The following is a 22,069-nucleotide window of genomic DNA, read 5'->3' on the forward strand; positions in this document are numbered from 1 at the left end:
TAAAAATGGAAAACAGAAGTGGTCCCAAAATAGACCCCTAGGGGACACCTAGGGTGTTGGGTAGGAGGTTTGAGAGTTTGTTCTGCCATAAGATGGATTGTTGTCTATTGTGCAGGTAGGATTCAAACCATTGGAGGGAGTGATTGTCTAGAGATATTGTTACCACGGTGTTGATAGGAAGATGGTGGTTAACCATATCAAAAGCCTTGGACAGGTCCAAGAAAAGGGCTGAGGATAACTTGTTGTTGTTCCTGTTATAGTTTATTGCATTAGAGAAAGTGAGGAGAGCTGTGGTAGTACTATGATTTGGCCTGAAGCCATGCTAAGAGTTAGCCAGTAGGTTGTTTAGGGTTAGAAAGTACAGAAGTTGTTTATGGACGCATTTTTCCATAATTTGTGCCAGAGGTGACAAGATGGCTATGGGTCTAGAATTAGATAATTCAGTAGAGTTACCACCTGTATGGAGGGGTATGACACAAGATATTTTCCAGATAGAGGGGACTGAGGCTTCTGATATGGACTGGTTAATTAGAATGGAAATGGGGTACGCTATGGTATCAGCAGCTTTTTGCAAATATTCAGCAGGGAGAAGGTCAGCAGCTAGGGTAGTAGGTTTTAATTTTTTGAGTAGTGATCGAATGAAAGATGTAGAGACTGGTTGGAAGCTAAAGGAGGGCTGGGTGCTAGGAGTGTTATCCAGTGGGTGAGAGGAGTTAAGGGGTAATTGGCTAGCAAGGGCTTGGATAGTTTCAGTAAAGAAATTATTAAAGGTATTAGCAACATCCACTGGTAGTTTATAAGTAGAGGCTGAGGGAGGTGGAGTGGTGGTTTGACCTGGGTGCAGTAATTTATTTATCCCTGTCCAGAATGTTTGGGGGTTATTTTGGTTTCCTTGTTGGAGATGGAAATAGTAGTTTTTTTTATCTAATAGAATGGATCGTTTTGTCTCATTTCTTAGTTGTCTAAATTTGGTTTGATTTAGAGGGTATTTTGTAGCATGCCATGTTGCCCACGCCTTGTTTCTGACTATGATTTTTGATTTGGTTTCTTTAGAGAGCCACGGGGCAGCGTTTGTTTTTACCCTAGTGGAACAAGTGGGATCATATGAATCGAGGATGGTGAAGAATTTATTGTTAAAGTAGGTGAAAACTTCATCTAGGGGCAAGTGTTTTAGGGCAGACCAGTTGCATGTCACGTCCTGGAACTTACTAGGATTGAACCTTTTACTATTTCTTATTGTTCTATACATGGGCTGATGGGAGTTATTAGATTTGTGCTTGCAGATAAAGTGAGAAAGTGATCACTGACATCATCAGGGATGACCCCCGATGTATACATTTGGGGGTGACTATTGATTAGTATCCAATCCAGTATACTATCTTTTTGGTTAAGTTTCCTTATCCTGGTAGGGGGTGGACATGACCTGTGTGAATCCATACAGGTTTACATGGGTGGTAGGAGATTGAGGGGAACAAGTGTTCCAGTCAATGTTAAGATCTCCAAGTACAATGGTTTCTTGTGGATAGTTATTAGCTAACCATTGGAGGATGTCTTCTAGGGTAATGGTATTATTCCATGGGGAATGTACACGCAGACTATATTTATACATTTATTTTTGTTAATTTGGAACTTGGTAGCAATTATTTCTGCTTTATTGACCTGGGGTGGTTGAATGGGGTCTGAGGTAACATTTAGTGTAGATTTGAAGAGTACAGCTACCCCCCCTTCCTAGTAGAGCAATCGAGTCTAAGCATATTATACCCAGGTGGTAGAATTTCATAATCTGAGGTTGATGGTTTCAGCCAGGTTTCAGTTAGGCATAGAATATCAGGGGATGGACTTATAGGAGGGCATGTAGATTATGTACTTTATTATTTATGCTACGAATATTTAGTTGGCAGACCAGGAGGGAGTTGGGGGGCTTATTAATAGAGAGTGATTCAACTGGGTTAGTTGCAAATGAAGTTGCCCTATATAGGGTGGCAGGGCCAGGGTTTGGGTGAATATCTCCATCCATTGCGAGGTTATTGTGTATAATTTCTATAAACTTCAGGATTTTGTTTATAAGTTTTTGATAGTGTTTAGATTTTGAGCTGATGTTTTTGGGTTTAATAGGTTGATACTGTATTGTGGTTAAGGAGTTGGTTATAGCAGTAACTAGTGGGTAACCTGTCATATTCAATACATCTGGTCTAGTTTGAGATTTTGGGTGGTGAAATCCGAGGTTTTCATAAGTGGAGAGGAAATATGGAATTAACATGAAGGATAGCAGAGAGAGTAGTGACATTGCTTTGGATGGTAACTTGGTTGGAGGCTAGATTAGTGTTATAGGCTTAGGGCCTTCAGGATCTTGTGGTTGGATATTAACTACTGGGTTATGGTCTAATTTACTGAAGGAAGAGGTTACAAATGGAGGTCTGCAAGAAATGGCCATGTTTGTGAGGACAAACTCAATGGCATTTGTGCCCTGAATAGGATGATTATTTGTACAAGGGAGTTAGCATGTAGAATATCAAGAAACAAGGAAGTGTTGGGCAAGCTGACCATTGATTATATAGGTCAGCCTGTATATTTACAGACAGTTGAAGTCTCCTTTAGAAAGAGCTGTGGTTAATGGGGATTTCAGATAAGGAGGTACATTAGTTGATTATGGTCAGACAGAGACATGGAAGGTGTTCTATAGCTAGTTATGAAGTAGCAATTAATCTTGTGTAGGGTGATTTGGACATATAAGAGCTCCAATTCATAGCTAACTGTAGAACACTCTCTATGTCTCCTCCTGGCCATAATGGTGATGAGGTGATGAGCTTGTTAACAAATATTAATACTCTCTGCAATGACCAGCTAGTCTGAAGACATGATAGGTATTAAAATCAGGAATACAAGAGTGTATTCATTGCTTTGAAACCATATCTCTTTAAATGCATACATATATGAATGTGTTCAAATAACTGGAAGGCCAAATGTTTAGGCATTTTTTGTTAAGACTCCTGGCACTAAGTAGAAGCACTGTAATGCACTCTGAATTAAACTTTACTATGTTGGAATAGCCAGCAGACAGTCTCTGCCTGAACGAGACATATTGTGCAGCAAAGGTTTGAGCAAAAATATGAAAGCCATAGTAAGAGAAGTGCAGACTGTCCCTGGCAAAGCAGGAAGGCTTGCCAGCCATCTCATGCTAAGATGACACATACTAGATCCCCTCAGAATGATACCAGCTGGAGCCTTACTGTTTGTCACTGGATATCTGATCAGTGCTCACAATGTTGAATTTAAAAGATCATAGCAATCCTTTCCTGCCGTCTAAAATCTGAGAAGAGCAAGATGGTCAGTGTTACGTTTTCCTCATCTTCTCTCTCCTCACCTCTTCAGACTCAGAGTTTATATATATCTATATATCTATACCTATAGGTTTACATTAATTTTGTAGGATTGCATTACACTGAATTTTATTTGACCGAATGCAGCCAGTCAGACTGATTGAAATGTCAAACCGTACATTATTGAATTAAAGTGAATGAAGAGAGCCTGCCATTCTTGCATGTGAAGTCAACGTTATGAAGTCTGCTGCTGAAGCTTTTAAATGGAGATCATGGCACAGTGAGGATCAGGAAATGTACCCATTTCCTCACTGTAGTGCAGTCTCAGAGTTGATATATATAATCTGCAGGAAGTGTGGCCTCTCAACTGTACAGATTTTCACAGAATGTCCAAATTTTTGCCTCATAGTTTTGGTACATTTTTCATAAAATAATGGGTTTCTATCAAATCACTGGCAAATTATTGATGATTTAAACCAGAAAATAATGATTGACATTTGAGTTTCAAACTTCATATCCTTCAGAAAATTCATGCTAATGCAAAATCTGTTATTCTATCTACTTTCTAAGCTTGTAACAGCAATATTTAAAAATTGTCCCTATTTTTGGGCTTTTATCCCCCCATTTTTTATGGCATTGTCCAGATTTCTTGCTGTAAGAGTTTGAGATGGTGCAGGTGTCTTGCTCCCCTGCAAAAATGTACAAATATGTAGATGTTTGTGTTTGCTTAGACAATTCCACACTTGGTTTTGGGCGTGTGTGAATATTACAATAAAAAAAAAATGAAAAAAATTCGAATGTCGACCCAGTTCCTTTAATTTGACATCTCTACCATTCGTCTGTCTGTAATTCGGCTATTAGCAGCGATGTTTTTCTACAAAACTGTTCTGTGATTCAGTTAAATGAATATAAGCATATGTATATAATTATATATATATATATATATATATATATATATATATATATATATATATGTGTGTGTGTGTGTTGTATATATATATATATATATATATATATATATATATATATATATATATATATATATATATATATGTATATATAGTTTGTGGAGTGGAGGATTGACCCCACAGCAAAATGTGCAGGGGAGCTAACCCCCAACAAAAATAAAATTATTTTGTTTTTACAATCTTGAGAATATCACTATTTTGACTTATGATCTGTCCAGGATTTAGATGCTTTGGGTTTGAATAATCATGTGACAATTAGACAAGACATGGTTATTGTTATTCATACTGGATCCCCCCAACTAACCAGCTCCATAGCCAGTTTTTAAAGTCATTTATCTTCATAGGTTCATAGGTTCATACTAGGCTATCTGCCCTAGGGCATTTATAAGCCTAGCCAGAGTGTGTTTGGCTTTCGCCACCCATTTTAAAATAATTTTGCTATTCCCTTTTTCGAGGTTAGTATACTGTGCCTCTGTCTAACAGTGACACAGAAGTGATACCTGGGGTAAACCTACGATCTCCCATCCACTCATCAAGATTCCTCTTGAAGAGAGTCAATGAGGGACTCTGCCTAACCTGGACTGGGATTTTATTCCAGAGTGAAGGGAGCCTCTGAGTTATGAATCTGTCCCTCCAGCATGTCCTATTTATTTCAGTGCTGAGGTTCAAGTCTCTCGAGCACGTAGCTCGATGGGATTTGGATTTTCTGAGGTGCCACATGTCCATTAATTCCGGGTTGGACATGGCTTTATACGTCAGGCACAGATCGCCTCTGAGCAGGCGGTATGCCACTGAGTAGAGCTGGAGTTTCTTTAACCGGGCAGCATATGGCATCTGTTTGAGTCCATTGATCCTCTTGGTGATGTACTTTTGGGGTCTTTCCAGTTGCTGCAGGTGTCTGGTAAGGTACATCCCAAAAGGGGCATTGTACTCAATTATGGGCCTGATGAGGGATGAGTAAAGAGGCACGATGACCTCCCCTGATCTAGATGTGAATCCCTTCATGATTAGGTGGGCTATATAAAATGTTTTTCTAACCACTTTGGCCACATGGTTGTCAAATGAGAGATTGCTATCAACTTGGGTCCACAGGTCCCTAATTACTTCTTCTGTAGTTAATGGATTACCACCTATGTGGTAATTTGTGGGCACTTTGTTTTTGCCAAAGGGGATGACTATACACTTTTTGGCATTTAGCTTGAGGCCATGGCTCTGGCGCCAGTTGTCTGTTTCTTTGAGGCCCTTTTGGAGGATGCTTGTGTCGGCTGGAGTGTCGATTATGGCACCCAGTTTGCAGTCATCTGCAAACTTGGTCAGCCACAGTCCTTCCATGTTGGCCTGTACCTCCGAGAAATATATACCGAACAAGAGAGGTCCCAGGACTGAGCCTTGTGGGACGCCACTTGTAACTGGTTTGGAGTCTGACATGGCTCCAGCAATTCTAACCATGTGGGTTCTGTCCTTGAGCCAGTTTGCAACCCATCTAGTGACATAGGGGTTTATATTTAAGCTGGTGAGCTTATCTATAATCCCCTAGTGGGGTATTGTATCGAAGGCTTTTGCGAGGTCCAGGTAGGCTGTGTGGACCATCTTCCCCTCGTCAATGGCCTTAGTGACTGTTTCAAAGAAATCAACCAGGTTTAAGAGGCAGGATCATGCCCTTAACAAAGCCAAACTGGGTAGGATCCAGTGTCTGTAGGTCCCCAATATCTTTATTTATGAAGTCCATGATGATCCTTTCCATAGCTTTGCAGACCAAGCTAGTCAGGCTTATGGGGCGATAGTTTCCAGGATCCGTTCTTGTCTTTGAACCTTGGTATCATTCTGGATTATGGCAAAATACCACTCAAGACTAGTGTCTTTCCTATCCTGGATACATGCAAAGCAAGCTTAAGCATATCATTCTGCATAGCTGCCTGGGTAGAGCATCTAAGGTCATTCATTCCCTCATGGACCACTAGCAGTTCAGAATCATATTTGTTAGGATGAAGGGATCCAAAATCCCTTGTAACACCCAGGACAGTCATCACCCTATTCTTTTCCAACCTGGTGAGAATGGTTGTCCATATGGCTGACAACAAAGTCACCTATTACTAAAACATTATCATGGCTAGATGCTGTCTCAGTGGTCTATAAAGGCTTATAGTTTTCATCCTTGTAACTCTTAGAGATATGTGTACTGACTGCAGATGTGCAGGGTGAAGGTGGTTGTGTTGCTCTGTGAAGTAATGGCTAAGGTTCCTTTGTTCTTAGACTAAGAGGCTTAGGTAGTGTTGTTTTAGCAATCTCAGTATAAGCTGCTGTAGCAAATGTGCACCATGTTGAAGATGTGTGTGTGTGTGTGTGTGTGTGTGTGTGTGTGTGTGTGTGTGTGTGTGTGTGTGTGTGTGTGTGTGTGTGTGTGTGTGTGTGTGTGTGTGTGTGTGTGTGTGTGTGTCTGTCTGTCCATGTGTGTGTTGCACTTACTAAATGTGTTTTGCAGTGAGAAGGTAGCTTCCAAGTTCAATAAATACTTACAGTGACCTTTCACATGCTGAGTCACAGCGAGGTAGCAATAAAAGGTGTTTGGTAAGCATGAGGAAGTTGCTGTACTGCTATCAGGCTGGCTATAAAAAGGGGTAAGACCACATTGAGATTCTATAACAGCCGGTGCATTAGAAGGGGAATGAGAAAATAAGTTGACTTAATACTCTACTCTTGGTATAAGACAGAAGGTATAATGGGCTGGACTAAAGTGTGATAATTATGTTGGATCCTGCTGAAGGTTATATGAATGTGAGATATTACAATTATAGACTCTAGACTCAGTAAGTAATAGTGACAGTATTCAGAAATTCAAAAATATAGAAATGACTGCAATATATAGGAATAGTAATCACTAACAAGTGATACTTTTAAATCAGGTTCAAGTACAGTAAATGAAAACAATACATTCAAACAATACATTCATTTTTTTACAGTATAACATTTAACACAAGCAGCAATGCAACAACAGCAGTGATCAAAAGTTAGATCAAGTACAAGGTTTTTACCTAAGTGGTACCAGCAATAGACAACATAAAGTTTATCCCGATGGATCCAGGTGCAGTAACTGAAGTGTAATGGCTACAGTTTAAAATGAATACTTCTAAGTCATTGGCTGCAAAAAAATAATTACAATGAAACTCAACTTAATCAAGTTTACTGTACTTTTGCATTTCTTGGAGTCTGTTCAGGGTTTCATCTTGGATCTTAGCGATATTCAAGTATCTCATAACAGGAAACTTTTTTTGTATTCTATACTTCTGATGCTAATATTGCTATTAGCGCATGATCTGTCCTGGCAGCAGTGTACCTTAAGTTTTGGATTGGACTTTACATGTAGGGAAAACACATTATTGTTTATAGCACCACCTGCTCTAGTAAAGTTCTATATAACAACTCATTCGACCGATATGCAAGATATTTCCTCTGCAAGATCTTCTTCCTTTATAGCCTAATATTTAAGTGTACGCAGGTTGTTTTATATGTTCAAGAAAAAAAAAAAACATGGGCTGGAAAGCATCATGTAGAAGTTAACATTATCCAAAAACAAAGCAGATAAACGGATAGATCCACTCGCCACCACAGAGACCAGTTCACGAAACTGTTGTGTAATCTTTTATTTAATCCAAAACGTTGGTAACGAAAACGCAGTGTGTGATTTTATTAAGGCGTTAATATGTATGGAGTGTTTGGCGTTTTGGATTAAATAAAAGATTACACAACAGTTTCGTGAACTGGTCTCTGTGGTGGCGAGTGGATCTATCCATTTATCTGCTTTGTTTTTGGGTTGTGGTTCGAGTTCCTTTTGGCAGTTCCTAATCTTGTGTTTTTTTAGAAGTTAACATTAAATTATCATTGATGTATCCTAAGTTGAACCTAGATTTTTATGTTATATTCAAATATTGTACCCCAGTAAATCATTAGTTTCTGTTTTTGATATTCCACAAATTGTTTAATTTGGTTCTTTCATGATACATTCCTCACAGCAAGAGGTTCTCTGGTTCTATTCTCAGCTGGGGTGTCTTCTGTGCGGAGTCTGCATGTCCTCCTTTCAGTCGCATGGGTTTCCTCCGGTTGCTGCGGTTTTCTCCCAAATTCCAAAAACATGCAGTATGTGGACTGGATACTAAATTGGTCATAGGTGTGACTGTGTGCTAGTGAGTGGTACGTATGAACTACCATAGCAGGGCTAGCCATCTGGCGGTGTAAACCTTGGCTTAAGATGATTGTCACTGTTGTAATGGCTAAGGTTCCTTTGTTCTTAGACAAAATGGTTGAGCATGGATGGATGGAATTAGTACAAGTTTTTTTTTGTATAGTTTGTATAATTGGCCAGTTGCTATTGTTTTATACTTTGAAAAAATGTAATAAAACAGAATTTGAAAATCTTTTATGCTAGCCCCAGACTACGTTCTCACTGTCTGCTAATTGCCTCAGGTTCATATCTGGATTGAAATGGGTACCAAAGCCCAAGTTACTTACTTTGTTAAAGAATGAGATACAATTGCTTGTAGCATTATCTATCTTAAGATATATTCTAATTAAATAAGAGGAAGTATTAGAGAATCTCCCAATAAGAGATAGCTGTTGCATATCATTAAAACTGAAAAACTGATTTTCAGGCTGAGTGAGTGAAGCTTGGCTCCATGCCAGCTGCAGAAGAACTATTGTATAATGTATCTGTATGAATGATGGGAAAATAAGCACCCTTCTTCAGTCACCTCATACCTGTGCAATTCCAAAATGGATGTAAAATGAGGATGTGTCCACATCTAGATGGAGATTGGTGGCTTGGGCTTCTTCACAGCTGAAAAAAAAAACATAAACAGGAAAAGTTAGTCATTTTTTTTTTTAATGAGGGATTTTTCTTGGTCCTGACCAGGAATGTATTTTACATATTTTATTGACCTATGTATTTGTCACTGAGGTTAGCCTGCAAACAGTCATTAGACGTCTGTCTGTAGTGCCTGTAACAGGATCAATAATGGATTTAGATCACAGGGCTTTTGGTAAGGATGAGGTACAATTCAACATCTTTCTGCATGTTAGAGCAGAAAATACTGCTAGCAGAGACTGTCATTATTTCCTTTTGCCACACTGTCTGCTTGTGTGACTGTGAGACTCATGAAAGCTTGTCATATCTTGCCATATCTCCCATCCTTGGGGACAAAGTACTTCTCCAATGTCCCTTGAGAACCACATCATTCCTGAGAGCTTAGACCCTCCAGACAAACCCTTAATCACCATTCCCAGTACTGTCATCATGCCAGATGCTTCCCTCATTTGACAGCTCTTCCCTGGATGAGATAATTCAGGTAAGGTTTGGAAAAAGAGTAGAACTGGCCATGGTGTTGGCTTTTTTATGGGTTGCAATAAAGGATGGTAAAAGTATACCAAATTTAAAGGAAAGTGCCATTGTTTAGCAACAATCTGAGCACACTATCGGATTTCGGAAAGTGTGTAAAAGATCTTTTTCAGTGATATAGTACAGGCAGGAGCCTGTTGTCTTGAGGCTTCCTGTTATGCATATACTCTACCTTCTAAAAGCACAAACGTGCATTTACATATACTAGGGATCTTGTGCTGCCACAACTATAAATATATTTTCTTGAGTTTTTTTTTAATAAAATTGAATTTACTTAATGAAGCAAACTAATCTTATTAGTCCTAATGGGCTCATGGACTCATCAGAGATGTCTGCTTCTATGAGGTCACAGATATATACTGTAGAAAGAAACAGATAAAGGCACGAAAAAAGACATTTGAAGTACATTTGGAAATTAAGCAGCTACCAAATTATACATTTCATTCTAGCAAATTATTCAAATGGGGGTATATAAAACAGACTCTACAGAACTACAGAATGACATCAAAAAAGCCTGGGTTAGTAGAATTACTAACAGCTGACATTTATCAGTCCTAGAAAGTTAGACATTTGCATACGGGTTCCTATTAGATGACCGAAGATGCATTATATTGAATGCGTCTTAGTCGAACTTAAAACAATGAAAACACAAAATAGCAAAGCGGCTTTTAAGCAAATTCTTTCCCAGGGAAAGAATTTGCTTGGCCGCTTACATTTCTTTGCCATTTTCAGCACTGTAGTGCGATCTCGGAGTTGGTATATATAAGTGGAGGGTTGTGGGGGTGAAGCCCCCCACTTTATGTATTATTTCAATTTTTTTTCTTTCTTTTTATTTATTTATTTTTTTTTGGAACAGCGATTTTTTTCCCTTTGAAAAAAATCGCTGTTCTGAGCTTTCGAGACTGTAAGCTTTCGCTTACATGAGGTCGATTATTCATCGTTCGCTTTTTTAAGCATTTGATAATATAATATAGACCCATTGCATACAGGCTTAGGCAATCAAAATGAAGTAATTAAGTGGATAGTTTGGTGCAGTTCTGTATTGTGACTGATGCTGTGTAAGCCTTTTGCGTGAAGCACTAAAAGGTGGGGAGGCTGTGGGACTTTCCTGCTACGTAGGTTACCATGCTAAGATGCCTTGTAATACAGATAAGACAGTATGCTGTGAGCTGCTTTTTGAAGTATTCTTAAAGTGATCTGACTAATTTTTTTCATGTACATGGCAGAAAAAACACCAGCTTTAATGGAAAAGCTAAATGCCAAAAAATGCATAGCCATCCCATTTGGGAAAAAACAAAACACCCATGAATTACCACATAGGTGGCAGCCCCCTTAATACAGAAGAGGTAATAAGAGATCTGGGGACCCAGGTAGATAGTAATCTCTCCTTTGACAATCATATTGCCAAAGTAGTTAGGAAATCCTTCTATGTAGCCCATCTAATTACTAAAGGGTTCACATCTAGAAATAAAGAGGTTATAGTGCCCCTCTATTCGTCACTCATCAGACCCATCATAGAGTACAATGCCCCGTTTGGGATGTACCTCACAAGACACTTCCAACAGCTGGAATGACCACAAAAGTACCTCAACAAGAGGATTACTGGCCTCAAACATATGTCCTATGTTGCCTGGCTGGAAAAACTCCTGCTGTACTCAGTGGCATATCGCTTACTCAGAGGTGATCTCTGCCTGACTTATAAAGCCATGTTCAACTCAGAATTGATGGACATGCTCCACCTAAAGAAATCCAAGTCACTGCAAGCCACATGCTCTAGTGAGCTAAACCTCGCCACAACAATAAATAGATCATGCTGGAGGGATAGATTCCTGTCACAGAGACTCCCCATGCTTTGGAACAAAATTTCTAACTACATTAGGCAGAGCCTCTCACTAACACTCTTCAAGAGAAACCTTGACGAGTGGATGGGTAACAGAAAATACACCCCTGGGATGACTTCATTGGCTGTTCTTGACAGAGGCTCAATTAATTAATTAATGGGGTGGTGAAAGCTAACACACTCTGGCTATGCTTATAAATGCCCTCAGGCAGATTGCCTAGTACCTACCTATGAACCTATGAAAGATGATAAAATCAGCCGGCAAAGGAGAGAAGTATTGCTGGAATTTAATTCATCCTCAAGTCTTGGCGACTGCCTTCATGAGGTGGACCCTGTTTTTACAAAATCACAGTGAGACAATACGGATAGAAAGACTTTATTTTATATAGCATATGTCATGGACAGAAGTCAGTTAAAAAATAAAAAAGACAGTCAAGTTAAAAAGTCCCAGGATAACAAATGCCCAATCCTGGTATGTGCACTGGTGCCAGGACTGGAAAAAACTGACAGTGTAGAATTCTCAAGACACGGAAACATTCTTACAATGGGATTAGGCCTGGCTTGGGGGGATGGTCCCCTGTTGTAGAAAGGAAGTAGTAGTCCACCAAAAACCACAACTACTGACAGGCCGAAAAAGAGCCATAAAGATGAGTGGACTACTGAGGATAAGAAAGAAATTATGTATTGTTACTATTATGCAAGAAGCCCAGAATCTCCAGATAGAGGATATTCAAAAAGTTTAAAACAGAAATTAGAGGAAAGAAAATACTTGCACAAGAAAAACTGTTAAAATCTTCAAATGTAAATTTGTGTTCATTTCTACAACAGCTCTAAAAAACTTAGATCCATTTGGAAAAAGAAATGAATGAGGAAGTGAGAAAATCTGAAGAACAAAACCTACAGATTTTTGAAAGGTATAAAAAAGATACATGGACATGGGAAAGAAAGGGAGATCTGATGTGGTGCAATATTTATGCAAAGGAAAAAGCTAAACTAATTAACACAAAAAGCAGCTCCAAAGATATTTGAAGCAAAATACAGGCAAAGTCAAAGTAAACTTTATTGTCATTTATATCAACAAATGCCATGTATCACTGGAAGAAATGACGTTGCTTCAGGCTCAAGTGCATTGAAAACAGTTTTTACAAGATGGTGAAGGAATCATATAACAGAAGAAATTCTAGACAGTACAGATATAAATACACACATAGATAATTTACCCACCTCTATTTTTAAGATAGGATAGCAGCATAGCATAATTCACAGTTCCCGTACTTGTTGTTGTTGTGTCTTTCTGCTTATCCCGGTTAGGGGTAGCCACAGCAGAACTCCGGTCTGCTAATGTTTGGTAGTGGATTTTTACGTGCTGAGTTACCAGCCCTGATGCACAACCTTCAACGAAGGAACGCCCATTCACGCATGCCTCCACACAGAAGACGCTCTAGCTGAGAATCGAACGCAACAACATCTTGTTGTGAGGCAACAACGCTACCGCAGCACCACTACTGTGGACAGATTGCATAACTTAGATACATAGAATAATTTAATTCTACGACAGTAAAGACAATCATATTGCACTTATGGTGTTCTTACGAACTGAGGGAGTGTTGACATTGTTAAGTTTAATTGTTCAACAGGCACTCAAATATGGAAAGTTTCACAATACAACAAGTAAGATCACAAAGGGGGAACATATAACAGATTAATAAAGTAGAAGTTAAACAAATAGAAGTTGAAGTTATGGAATACCTGCAAAGTGAGGATTTAGTGTAGAAAGCACTACACAGGTTATGTTGCAGCATGATGGAACAATGAGTCCCCAAAGTAAAGAGAAGCAGGTGGAGGAGGAGACATCTGAAGAAGAAATATGGACATGGGAAAGAAAAAGACATGTAATATGGTGCAATGTTTATGCAAAGGAGAAAACAAAACTAATCAATACAAAAAGCAGCACCAAAGATATTTGAATGGAAATATAGGCAAAGGCATCCAGATATGGAACATTTCACAATACAAAACATAAGAAAACAAAGGGTGGAAGTAGAAAAGAGGATTAGTGATGGAGAAGTTAAAGAAATAGAAACTGAAGTTATTGATCACCTGCATAGTGATGGATTCAGTGTAGAAAATCCGACTCTGGTAATGTCACAGCATGATGGAACAATGAGTCCATAAATTACGGAGAAACAGGTGGAATGGTAAGCATCTGATCACTTGCCACATGAAGATACTCTGGAGCATTCAGTCGGAAACCAGTATAAAAGTTCAGTTGGAGTTTGCACAGCAAGGGAAGGAGCAGCAAACAGTGGCAACTTTGACATAGTCAGTGTTATTGAGTGATAGGTCAGTGAGTTCTCATATGAAAGAGCAACAGATGAAGCAAGATGTAGCTGAAATTAATATGTCATAGGAAGATGTTCTGGAACTTTCCATAGAATGCCTGCAGGAAATGGAGAACAAAGAATGTGCCCTTAGTTTAGAAGAAAATTATCTAAGGCAAGAGTTGTTTGATTTAATGGATAGATATATAACTGGATAGATATATTAAAATTGGTGCAAGAAATAGATTTCAGAAAGTCAATAAGAACCAAAATGCTAGAAGTCTGGTAAAACAAATGAATACAGTAATTAAGACTACTGATAGAAATTCATGTCATGTAACAGAAGTAAATAGGATGTATTACTATGCAGCTAAATTAATAACAGATAAAGTCTTGCCACAAAAACACAGGGTAGTAAGGGAAAGGAAGGGGAGAAATCAAATGCCATCATGGAAGTATCAAGTAGAGAAAATTATAAAGCAATTAAGACAAGAAGTGTCACTGTTGGAAGAGTATAGAAGAGGGAACAGATCAACAAAAATACTTAGAGAGATAGACATGATGAAAGCAATGTGCAGTATCAGAACAGACCAGGTTCTATTGTACACTATTCCAAATAATAAACTAAAGATATCAGCACAGGCAGAAAAATGTAGAACACATGCAAATAAATATAAAAGAAAAGTACAAAATAAGCAATTCATTGATGACCCAAAAATGTTTATAGAGAATTGAGAAACAAAGCAAAAGGAATAGAAACAGCTCAAAAAAGGAGGAAATAGTCACATTTTGGAGAAATACCTATGCAGACCCCATGGAACATAACAAAGATACTGAATTGATAGAAAAAGTCAAAGAAACAGTAAAAAGTTCAAATGTATAGAATATGAAATGGGATGAAAGAACGGCCAGAGAAATTGAAACAAAATTAAGAAAAGCTCCTAACTAGAAAATCCCAGGCCCAAATGCATTACCCACGTGTGGCTAAAAGTATTAACATCTTTACATGAAGATTTAGCCTTGATTAAGGCCTACTTATCTGTGCATCCTGAACAGACACCTACCTGGTTAACAACAGGAAAAACAGTACTCCTCCTTAAGAGTGAACCTGCAAGCTATCCTAAAAACTATAGACTAATAACTTGTCTTTCAATGATGTATAAACTGTACACTGGAATTGATGCTGACAGTTTATAGTCATTTAGAAGAAAACACAATCATGTCAACAGAACAAAAGGGTAATAAAGACAATCATATGGAACAAAGGATAATTTGTTGTTCAGTAAAGGCATAATGGAAAATTGCACAAAGGGGAAGAATCTATGTATGGCATGGATAGAGTACAAGAAAGCATTTGACAGCACCCCACATTTCTGGATAAAGGAGTGCTTACAGATATATAAGATATGCATTGATCAATTTTATTACAGTACAGTAACCATGAAACATTGGCAAACCACTTTGCAGCTAATCCATGGTAAAGGACAAATTATTATCCCAGGGATAAAAATTCAGAGGGGGATGTTCCAGGGTGACTCTTTGTCACTTTTGTCTTGCCCTTAACCCTTTAAACTGCCCACTTAACAGATTATGTCATGGTTACAATTTGGCCCTCAGAAAACAACAAAGACCAAAGATTTCTCATCTTCTTTTTGGCTGATTTAAAACTGTATTGTTCAGCAGATGATGAGATGAAAGCACAACTGCAAGTGGGCAAAACTTTCTCAGATGATATAGGAATGTAATTTGGTCTTGAGAAATGTGCAAAAGCACCATCTTAGGAAAATTTCAGCACCTAGAAAATAGACAGGAATGTGATAGAAAGGAACTTGAGCAGGAAGGTCTGTATAAATATTTGAGAATTGATGAAGGAGCGACAATAAAACATGAACAAATGTGAACAAAACTCAGTAAGGAATATTTTAGAAGACTAAAATTAATGCTGAAAACAGCCCTGACATCTAAGAACAAAGTCCAAGCTGTAAATCAATTTGGTATTCCTGTGCTAACTTAATAGTTTTGTGACGATTTTCTGTCCCCAAATGTTATTGGATAAGGTGGACAGGAAAATAAGAAAAATGATTCATGCTTGGGAAATGATATATAAAAATCTGTGTATACCAAGACTATATATTCCTTATTCTGAAAGAGGTATGGGTCTCCTCAAAATTGATTACATGTGTAGATCTGCAATCGTTGGAACTGCATCCATATCTGCTGACCTCACCAGATCCAAACATAGTGAAAGTTTTAAAACATGAGGAGAATGTCTAAGATGACTCCCCTACTTACTTTAGCAGAAGCATATTTCTGTCAAGTGGGAATGGAAAATAAAACCAGAAGTAGACAAAAATCAGGCAGCAACTGAATGTGCCAAGAAAACAAAAGAAAGAATATCAGGAGAAGGATCAGATGAGAAGGGAATAAATGTGGAAAAGGTATAACTATAGTTGCAAGTAGAGAAAACTCCTGGAACAACCTCTTGTCGATCTGGATCTGCTGGAGAAATGGTTAATGAGAGGTAAATGAAACCAAAAGATGAAAGGTTAATATTGGTAGCCTAGGATAGTGGAGTACATACAAACTGATTTTACAAAGTCCATTGAATATGTTGGAGAAACAAACAAATGCAGGTGTAAAACAGAACTGGAAACAGTTGCACATCTTGTTGCTGGGTATGATATACTAATGGCAGAGGGCCTGCATACTGAAAGGCATAATAATGCAGCAATACTGTTGTACTGGAGGCAAACATTACAATATTGAAATAGAGAAGCATTGGAAACGTAAGTGATAAAGCATTATATAGAATTATGAATCTTATATCACATTGGATAACCTATTACTAACAGTTCAAAAAATAGATGCGAGAAAACCAGATATAGTAAAAGAAGACAAAAGTAGCATTGATTATTGAAATTGCTACACCCAGTGACTACAGTGTCTTATGTACAGAGAGGCACAAAGTCATAAAATACTGGAATTTGCAGGCAGAATGAGAGCAATGTGGAAGAAGGCTACCCAGACAGTTCAAAAGTAGTAGGAGCAATAGATCTCATAAAAAAAGAATGTATAGTTGTATTTAGATATCTACCAGTACATGTAACTCTGTATGAGTTGCAGAAGGAGTCAGTTCTGAGTACATTGCGGGTGCTATGAAGAGCACTTTTGGTTAATATCAAAGGTTGAAACGGTACTAATTTCACTAACTTTAATCATACTTTGATTTAGGAATGAGGTCCAGTCATATCATAGTATTAGAAACCCAAAAGTCTTGGAGAAATTAAACAGAAAAAAACTGTAACTGTTGAGGGCTACTGGCTGCTACCACCAAATGCTGCACACAAAGCAATACCAGAATAAGGTATCTATGTTTCCTTAACACAACAAAACACACACACATATATATATATATATATATATATATATATATATATATATATATATATATATATATAGGGATAAAACAGTCTACCTCAATCACAACCTAACCTATCCCATATCACCCCCTCTTTTAGCCTATCACCAGTGCCCACCTCAACTATCAAAAAACTCCTCCTAAAACTAAAGCCAACCACACTGGCAGCTGATAACATACTTGCTGCATACCTAAAATTGGCTAGTGACTCCCTATCATATCCTGTCTCCATCCTTATCAACCGCTCCATATTAGAATCCTACATGCCCAAACTCTGGAAAGTATCTCACATCATTCCTCTCCATAAAGGAGGTAATTCTTACCAATTCTCCAACTACCGACCTATTGCCATCCTTTGCCCCTTATCCAAAATTCTTGAGAAATGCATCCACTTGCAAGTGATGACATTTCTTAACACACACAACGTACTATCTAACACACAACATGGTTTCTGTCCACATCACAGCACTACCACAGCCCTTCTATCCTTCACTAATTATATAAACCTTCACAGGAATGATAACAAATAATTATCAGCCATTTTCCTAGACCTCTCAAAAGCATTTGATATGGTCTCCCACTCCATTCTACTAGACTCGCTAACATCATTATCCTTCACCTCCTCTACTATAGCCTGATTCAGAAACTACTTTTCTGACAGGCAACAATCAGTCCAGTGGAAAGGAACTTTGTCTACACAACTTCCAACCACCATAGGAGTCCCACAGGGCCCTATACTGGGCCTGCTATTGTTCTCTATTTTCACAAATAACCTCAATAGCTCTACACAACATGCCACACTCATAGAATATGCGGATGATTCAGCCATGATCTGCTCTGCCTCATCTCCCACCACCCTACATACACTCACTCAAGATACCTTTAACTCAGTAGAAAAATGGATATCAGGTATCCAACTAATTTTAAATCCCAAAAAGAAAAAACTGCTACTATTTACCCCTAATAGATAAAAAAACCCTCTCCTTTACCATAACATCTAAGGACGGCACCACCATCTCCCCTTCTAGCCACACCAAACTTCTGGGTATTGAAATAGATAATAATCTCCACTTTGATGTTCACATCTCACATACCATAAAACTAGTACACAAAAAACTAGGCTCCCTATACAGGCATAAGTCCTTTCTCTCACAAAAAGCAAGAGTCACTCTTGCACAAAGCCACCTCCTCTCAACTCTAGTATACGCAGCACCAGTCTTTACCCAAATCAGACAATGTGACCTAGACAAACTAGAATCATGCTACAATAAAATAGCCAAGTTTGCTACTAACTCAACCTATAGAACCCATCACTGTGCTGCACTAAAAGAACTAAAATGGCTTGAGCTACCACAGATACTTAACTATCACCAGCTGGGCACAGCCTACAATATTCTCAAATATCCTGAAAAAAAACCTTCATTATCCAACCTACTTAGTTTCTATACTGCAAACCGGTACCTAAGATTCAGTGAAAAATCTGTCCTCTCCATCACCAAGGCTAACAATAATGCAGGGAAAGCTCTCTACTCCCACATCGTTGCCAGAAATTGGAACTCTCTTCCCCTATCCGTGTCCACTGCCTCCTCCACATCCATATTCAAAAACTCCCTCAAATCGCACCTTCTTAGTACCTGGTTATGCTCTTGTATCACATAACCCTACCCATACTACTATTAACTCCCCAAACTCCTCTCTGATCACATGCTGGATCAATGATCCCCTGTAGGCTTGGTCATCTGAAAGTGTACTTTTAACTATAGAATCTTACTTGATAAATTTTCTTCTCTTACCAATGTATAACTGACATTGTTTTTTTACCCATGTTCTATATCTTCTTTTACCTGGAGTGTTTTATTAATTTCTTGTTATATTACTATGCTCAGCATATATGATAAATCCTGTTTGTGTATTATGCTGGATGTACCTTAACTGACATTGTCTTTTACCTATGTTCTATATCTTCTTTTACCTGGAGTGTTTTTATTAATTTCTTGTTATATTACTATAATCAGCATACATGATGTAACCTGTTTTCTGTATTATGCTGGATGTACTGTATTTGTATAACTTGATGCTGGAGCTTTTCTCCCCGGGCCTTCGCTGAAAATGGACCTGGTCCAGTCAGAATTTACATGTTAACAAATGTAAAATAAATAAATAAATATTTCAGCCAGCAAGAAAAGAAAATTCTAAATTTTTTGCTGGCCTATCAGCATGCAGGTAGGTTATCTGTCATGTGACACTGATGATGTGAGCTTTTTGAGTAGGCCATTAGCCAGTCAGAGTACTGGTGAAGTGAAGAATGAGCATTCTCAGAGCAGCTACTCCACTTCGAAGGAGGGACTGGGACGAGACGGTACAGCTACTACACTGAGTGAAGGCTGTGTGCTATTGTAAGCACATGATCAGTGGAGGAGAGTGGGATTTGTTCATATGATATGGACAAGATGACATGCGTGTATTGGTGACAAAATAAATACATGAATAAATGCATACATACTTACTTACATACATACATATATAAATCAAACACTGGAATATGGAAGGGGACAACAACATGGTACAGCTGTTAGCCTGGTTGCCAGATAATACTTGGTTCTCCAGATTGGTTCTTGGCCTGAGATGCTTTCTTATTGGAGTTTTCATGCCTACTCTATATCATTGCGAATTTAAACTGAAGTCCCCAGTTTCCTCGCTCATCTCAAGACACACAGATAAGTAAACTGTCAGTGCACCAAACTACCTGATATGTAGAAGTGTGCAAACATCTGTGTGTGTGTGTGTGTGTGTGTGTGTGTGTGTGTGTGTGTGTGTGTGTGTGTGTGTGTGTGTGTGTGTGTGTATGTGGACTGGTGCCATGTCCAGGACTGTTACTGTCGTAAGCATGTTGCTTGCTACGATAGACTCCAGCCCCTTGTAGCCAGAACTGGATAAAGGGTTATATAAAATGAATGTATGGATGGAATATGGAAGGAGACAGTCCATGTACCTGGACAAAGACTGTATAGAAAATGAATGTATGGATGAAATGTGTAAGGGGACAGTCCATACACTTGGATAAAGGGTGTATAGAAAATTAATATGTGGATTAAAACCAGCCCAGGAATGGAAGCATGGAGCACCTACAAAACTCTGCACAAAAGACAATGTAAGCTGCTGAGGTGATTGCCACAAAGAGAATCCACTTTCCCAGGGATCCACCTGAATGTCCTCTTCAGTATGGAGAAGATAAGCATAATCACAGAGAGGATATGCAGATATGGGGAGATGTGGACTGACAGAGATGAAATATTAGGAACTGGAATGCTCTGAGGTATGTGGCATACAATATATAATTTTAGTACATATTATCATAAAAGTATAAATACAAAGCGAGGAGGATTATGATCACATTTGAAGTAGAGTTTGCAATTAAGCGAATACTAAATTTTGCATTTCATTCTACCAACTGTTTCTTATGGTGATATATAAAATAGATCCCATACAATACAATTAAATTAAAAAGCTTAACTAATTGTAACCAAGTTGTTATGCTTTCAAGAAATGTACTTAAATTCATTTGTGAAGTGAATTTCTTCAATTTGTTTCTCTAATGCACGAAAATGGTTATAATCATGATTTTTTGTAAAACGTGAAGAGCTTCAAATCAAGCACATTTTGAAATATTTGAAATATTGTTGCTGTTGACTTAGGCAGACTGAGTAAGATAACTTGAATCTATTTGCATTTTCTAAAGTAAAAAATATTCAGTGTTAGCTATTATTATTTTATGATAACTGTAATACACCACCTTTTCTCAAAGCTTCATTAATTTCAAAAAAAAGACATAGCAAAGTTTTATGCCAAAATCAGGTATATCCTTAAAAATCAGAGACAATTCAGATACTTGTAGTGCAGTTCACTTTTGATTGCTGTTTCTATGGCAGCACGATGTGAGTTACAGCTTTTAAAGCTGTTAGCTAATTTTCACTGCAGTACTGCAGTGACTGATGTCTGTGTGTCATCATGATACTCAGTTATAGCAGCAAAGTTATTTTTCTCTTGAATTTACAGCATAATCAGGAAATCTGTTTTCTGTGTTTAATAAAGAAAATGCTATGTTACATTTTTTGACAATCCAGCACATTGTCCCACTGTGAAATGCCTCACCAGATTCTACCATCCAGAGCTGTATGACTTTTACCTGGATTGGAGACATAGCTTCACTTTTTTGAGATGACTGTGAACAGAGGTTAAGTAATTGCTAGTTCTGTTCATTTCCGTATATTGTCAACAAATAACCATTGTTTGACCATATTTTTTATATTTTGGCTAGATATTTGGAACTTGACACCTACAGGGCAATAGCAGATAGGTGATGACACTCTCATTGTGTGATGTGATTTCAAAATGTAGTTTTTAGACAAGGAAGACAACATTACCTTTAAGAATGGCATTGCACAATGAAGTCACCATAGTTAATGAGGTGGGTTGTAAACGTCTGAGCAATATTATTAGTAGCTACCATAGTTATGATTCTCTATTTAAAATTTTGCTCATGCTAATATCTGGGTCCATCTATAGGATTCCACGGGTTACAGTATCGTTGTTGTACAGCCCCCAAAAAAATTTGTTACACTGTCACCTTGCTATTTTATCCCCATCAAAACTGCTGTATTTGTTCCATTTTCATTCAAGAAGCAGTCATATAAAGAGTACATTGAAAATATATGGCAAAGTATTGAAAATCAAACTCTGTATTACATTTGGAAAAAGTAGCCTTGTAACTCTATGAAGCTTCACTACACTGATTAAAATTTGAAAAAAAAAA

The 22,069-nt window shown here is 38.0% G+C and overlaps 1 protein-coding gene across 1 annotated transcript in view; it reads right to left on the bottom strand.

The window, feature by feature from the left end:
• LOC122805473 (transmembrane protein 179-like) overlaps positions 1 to 22,069 on the bottom strand; it is a 215,152-nt gene that overhangs the window by 20,979 nt on the left and 172,104 nt on the right. Inside the window, exon 3 of the mRNA XM_044075656.1 lies at positions 9,041 to 9,119. Within this exon, the coding sequence (XP_043931591.1) occupies positions 9,041 to 9,119 (79 nt within the window). The remainder of the gene's footprint in view (positions 1 to 9,040; positions 9,120 to 22,069) is intronic.

This window comes from Protopterus annectens, chromosome 6.part1 (assembly GCF_019279795.1).
Source record: "Protopterus annectens isolate FY-2018-M chromosome 6.part1, PAN1.0, whole genome shotgun sequence".
Classification (NCBI taxonomy): domain Eukaryota; kingdom Metazoa; phylum Chordata; order Ceratodontiformes; family Protopteridae; genus Protopterus; species Protopterus annectens.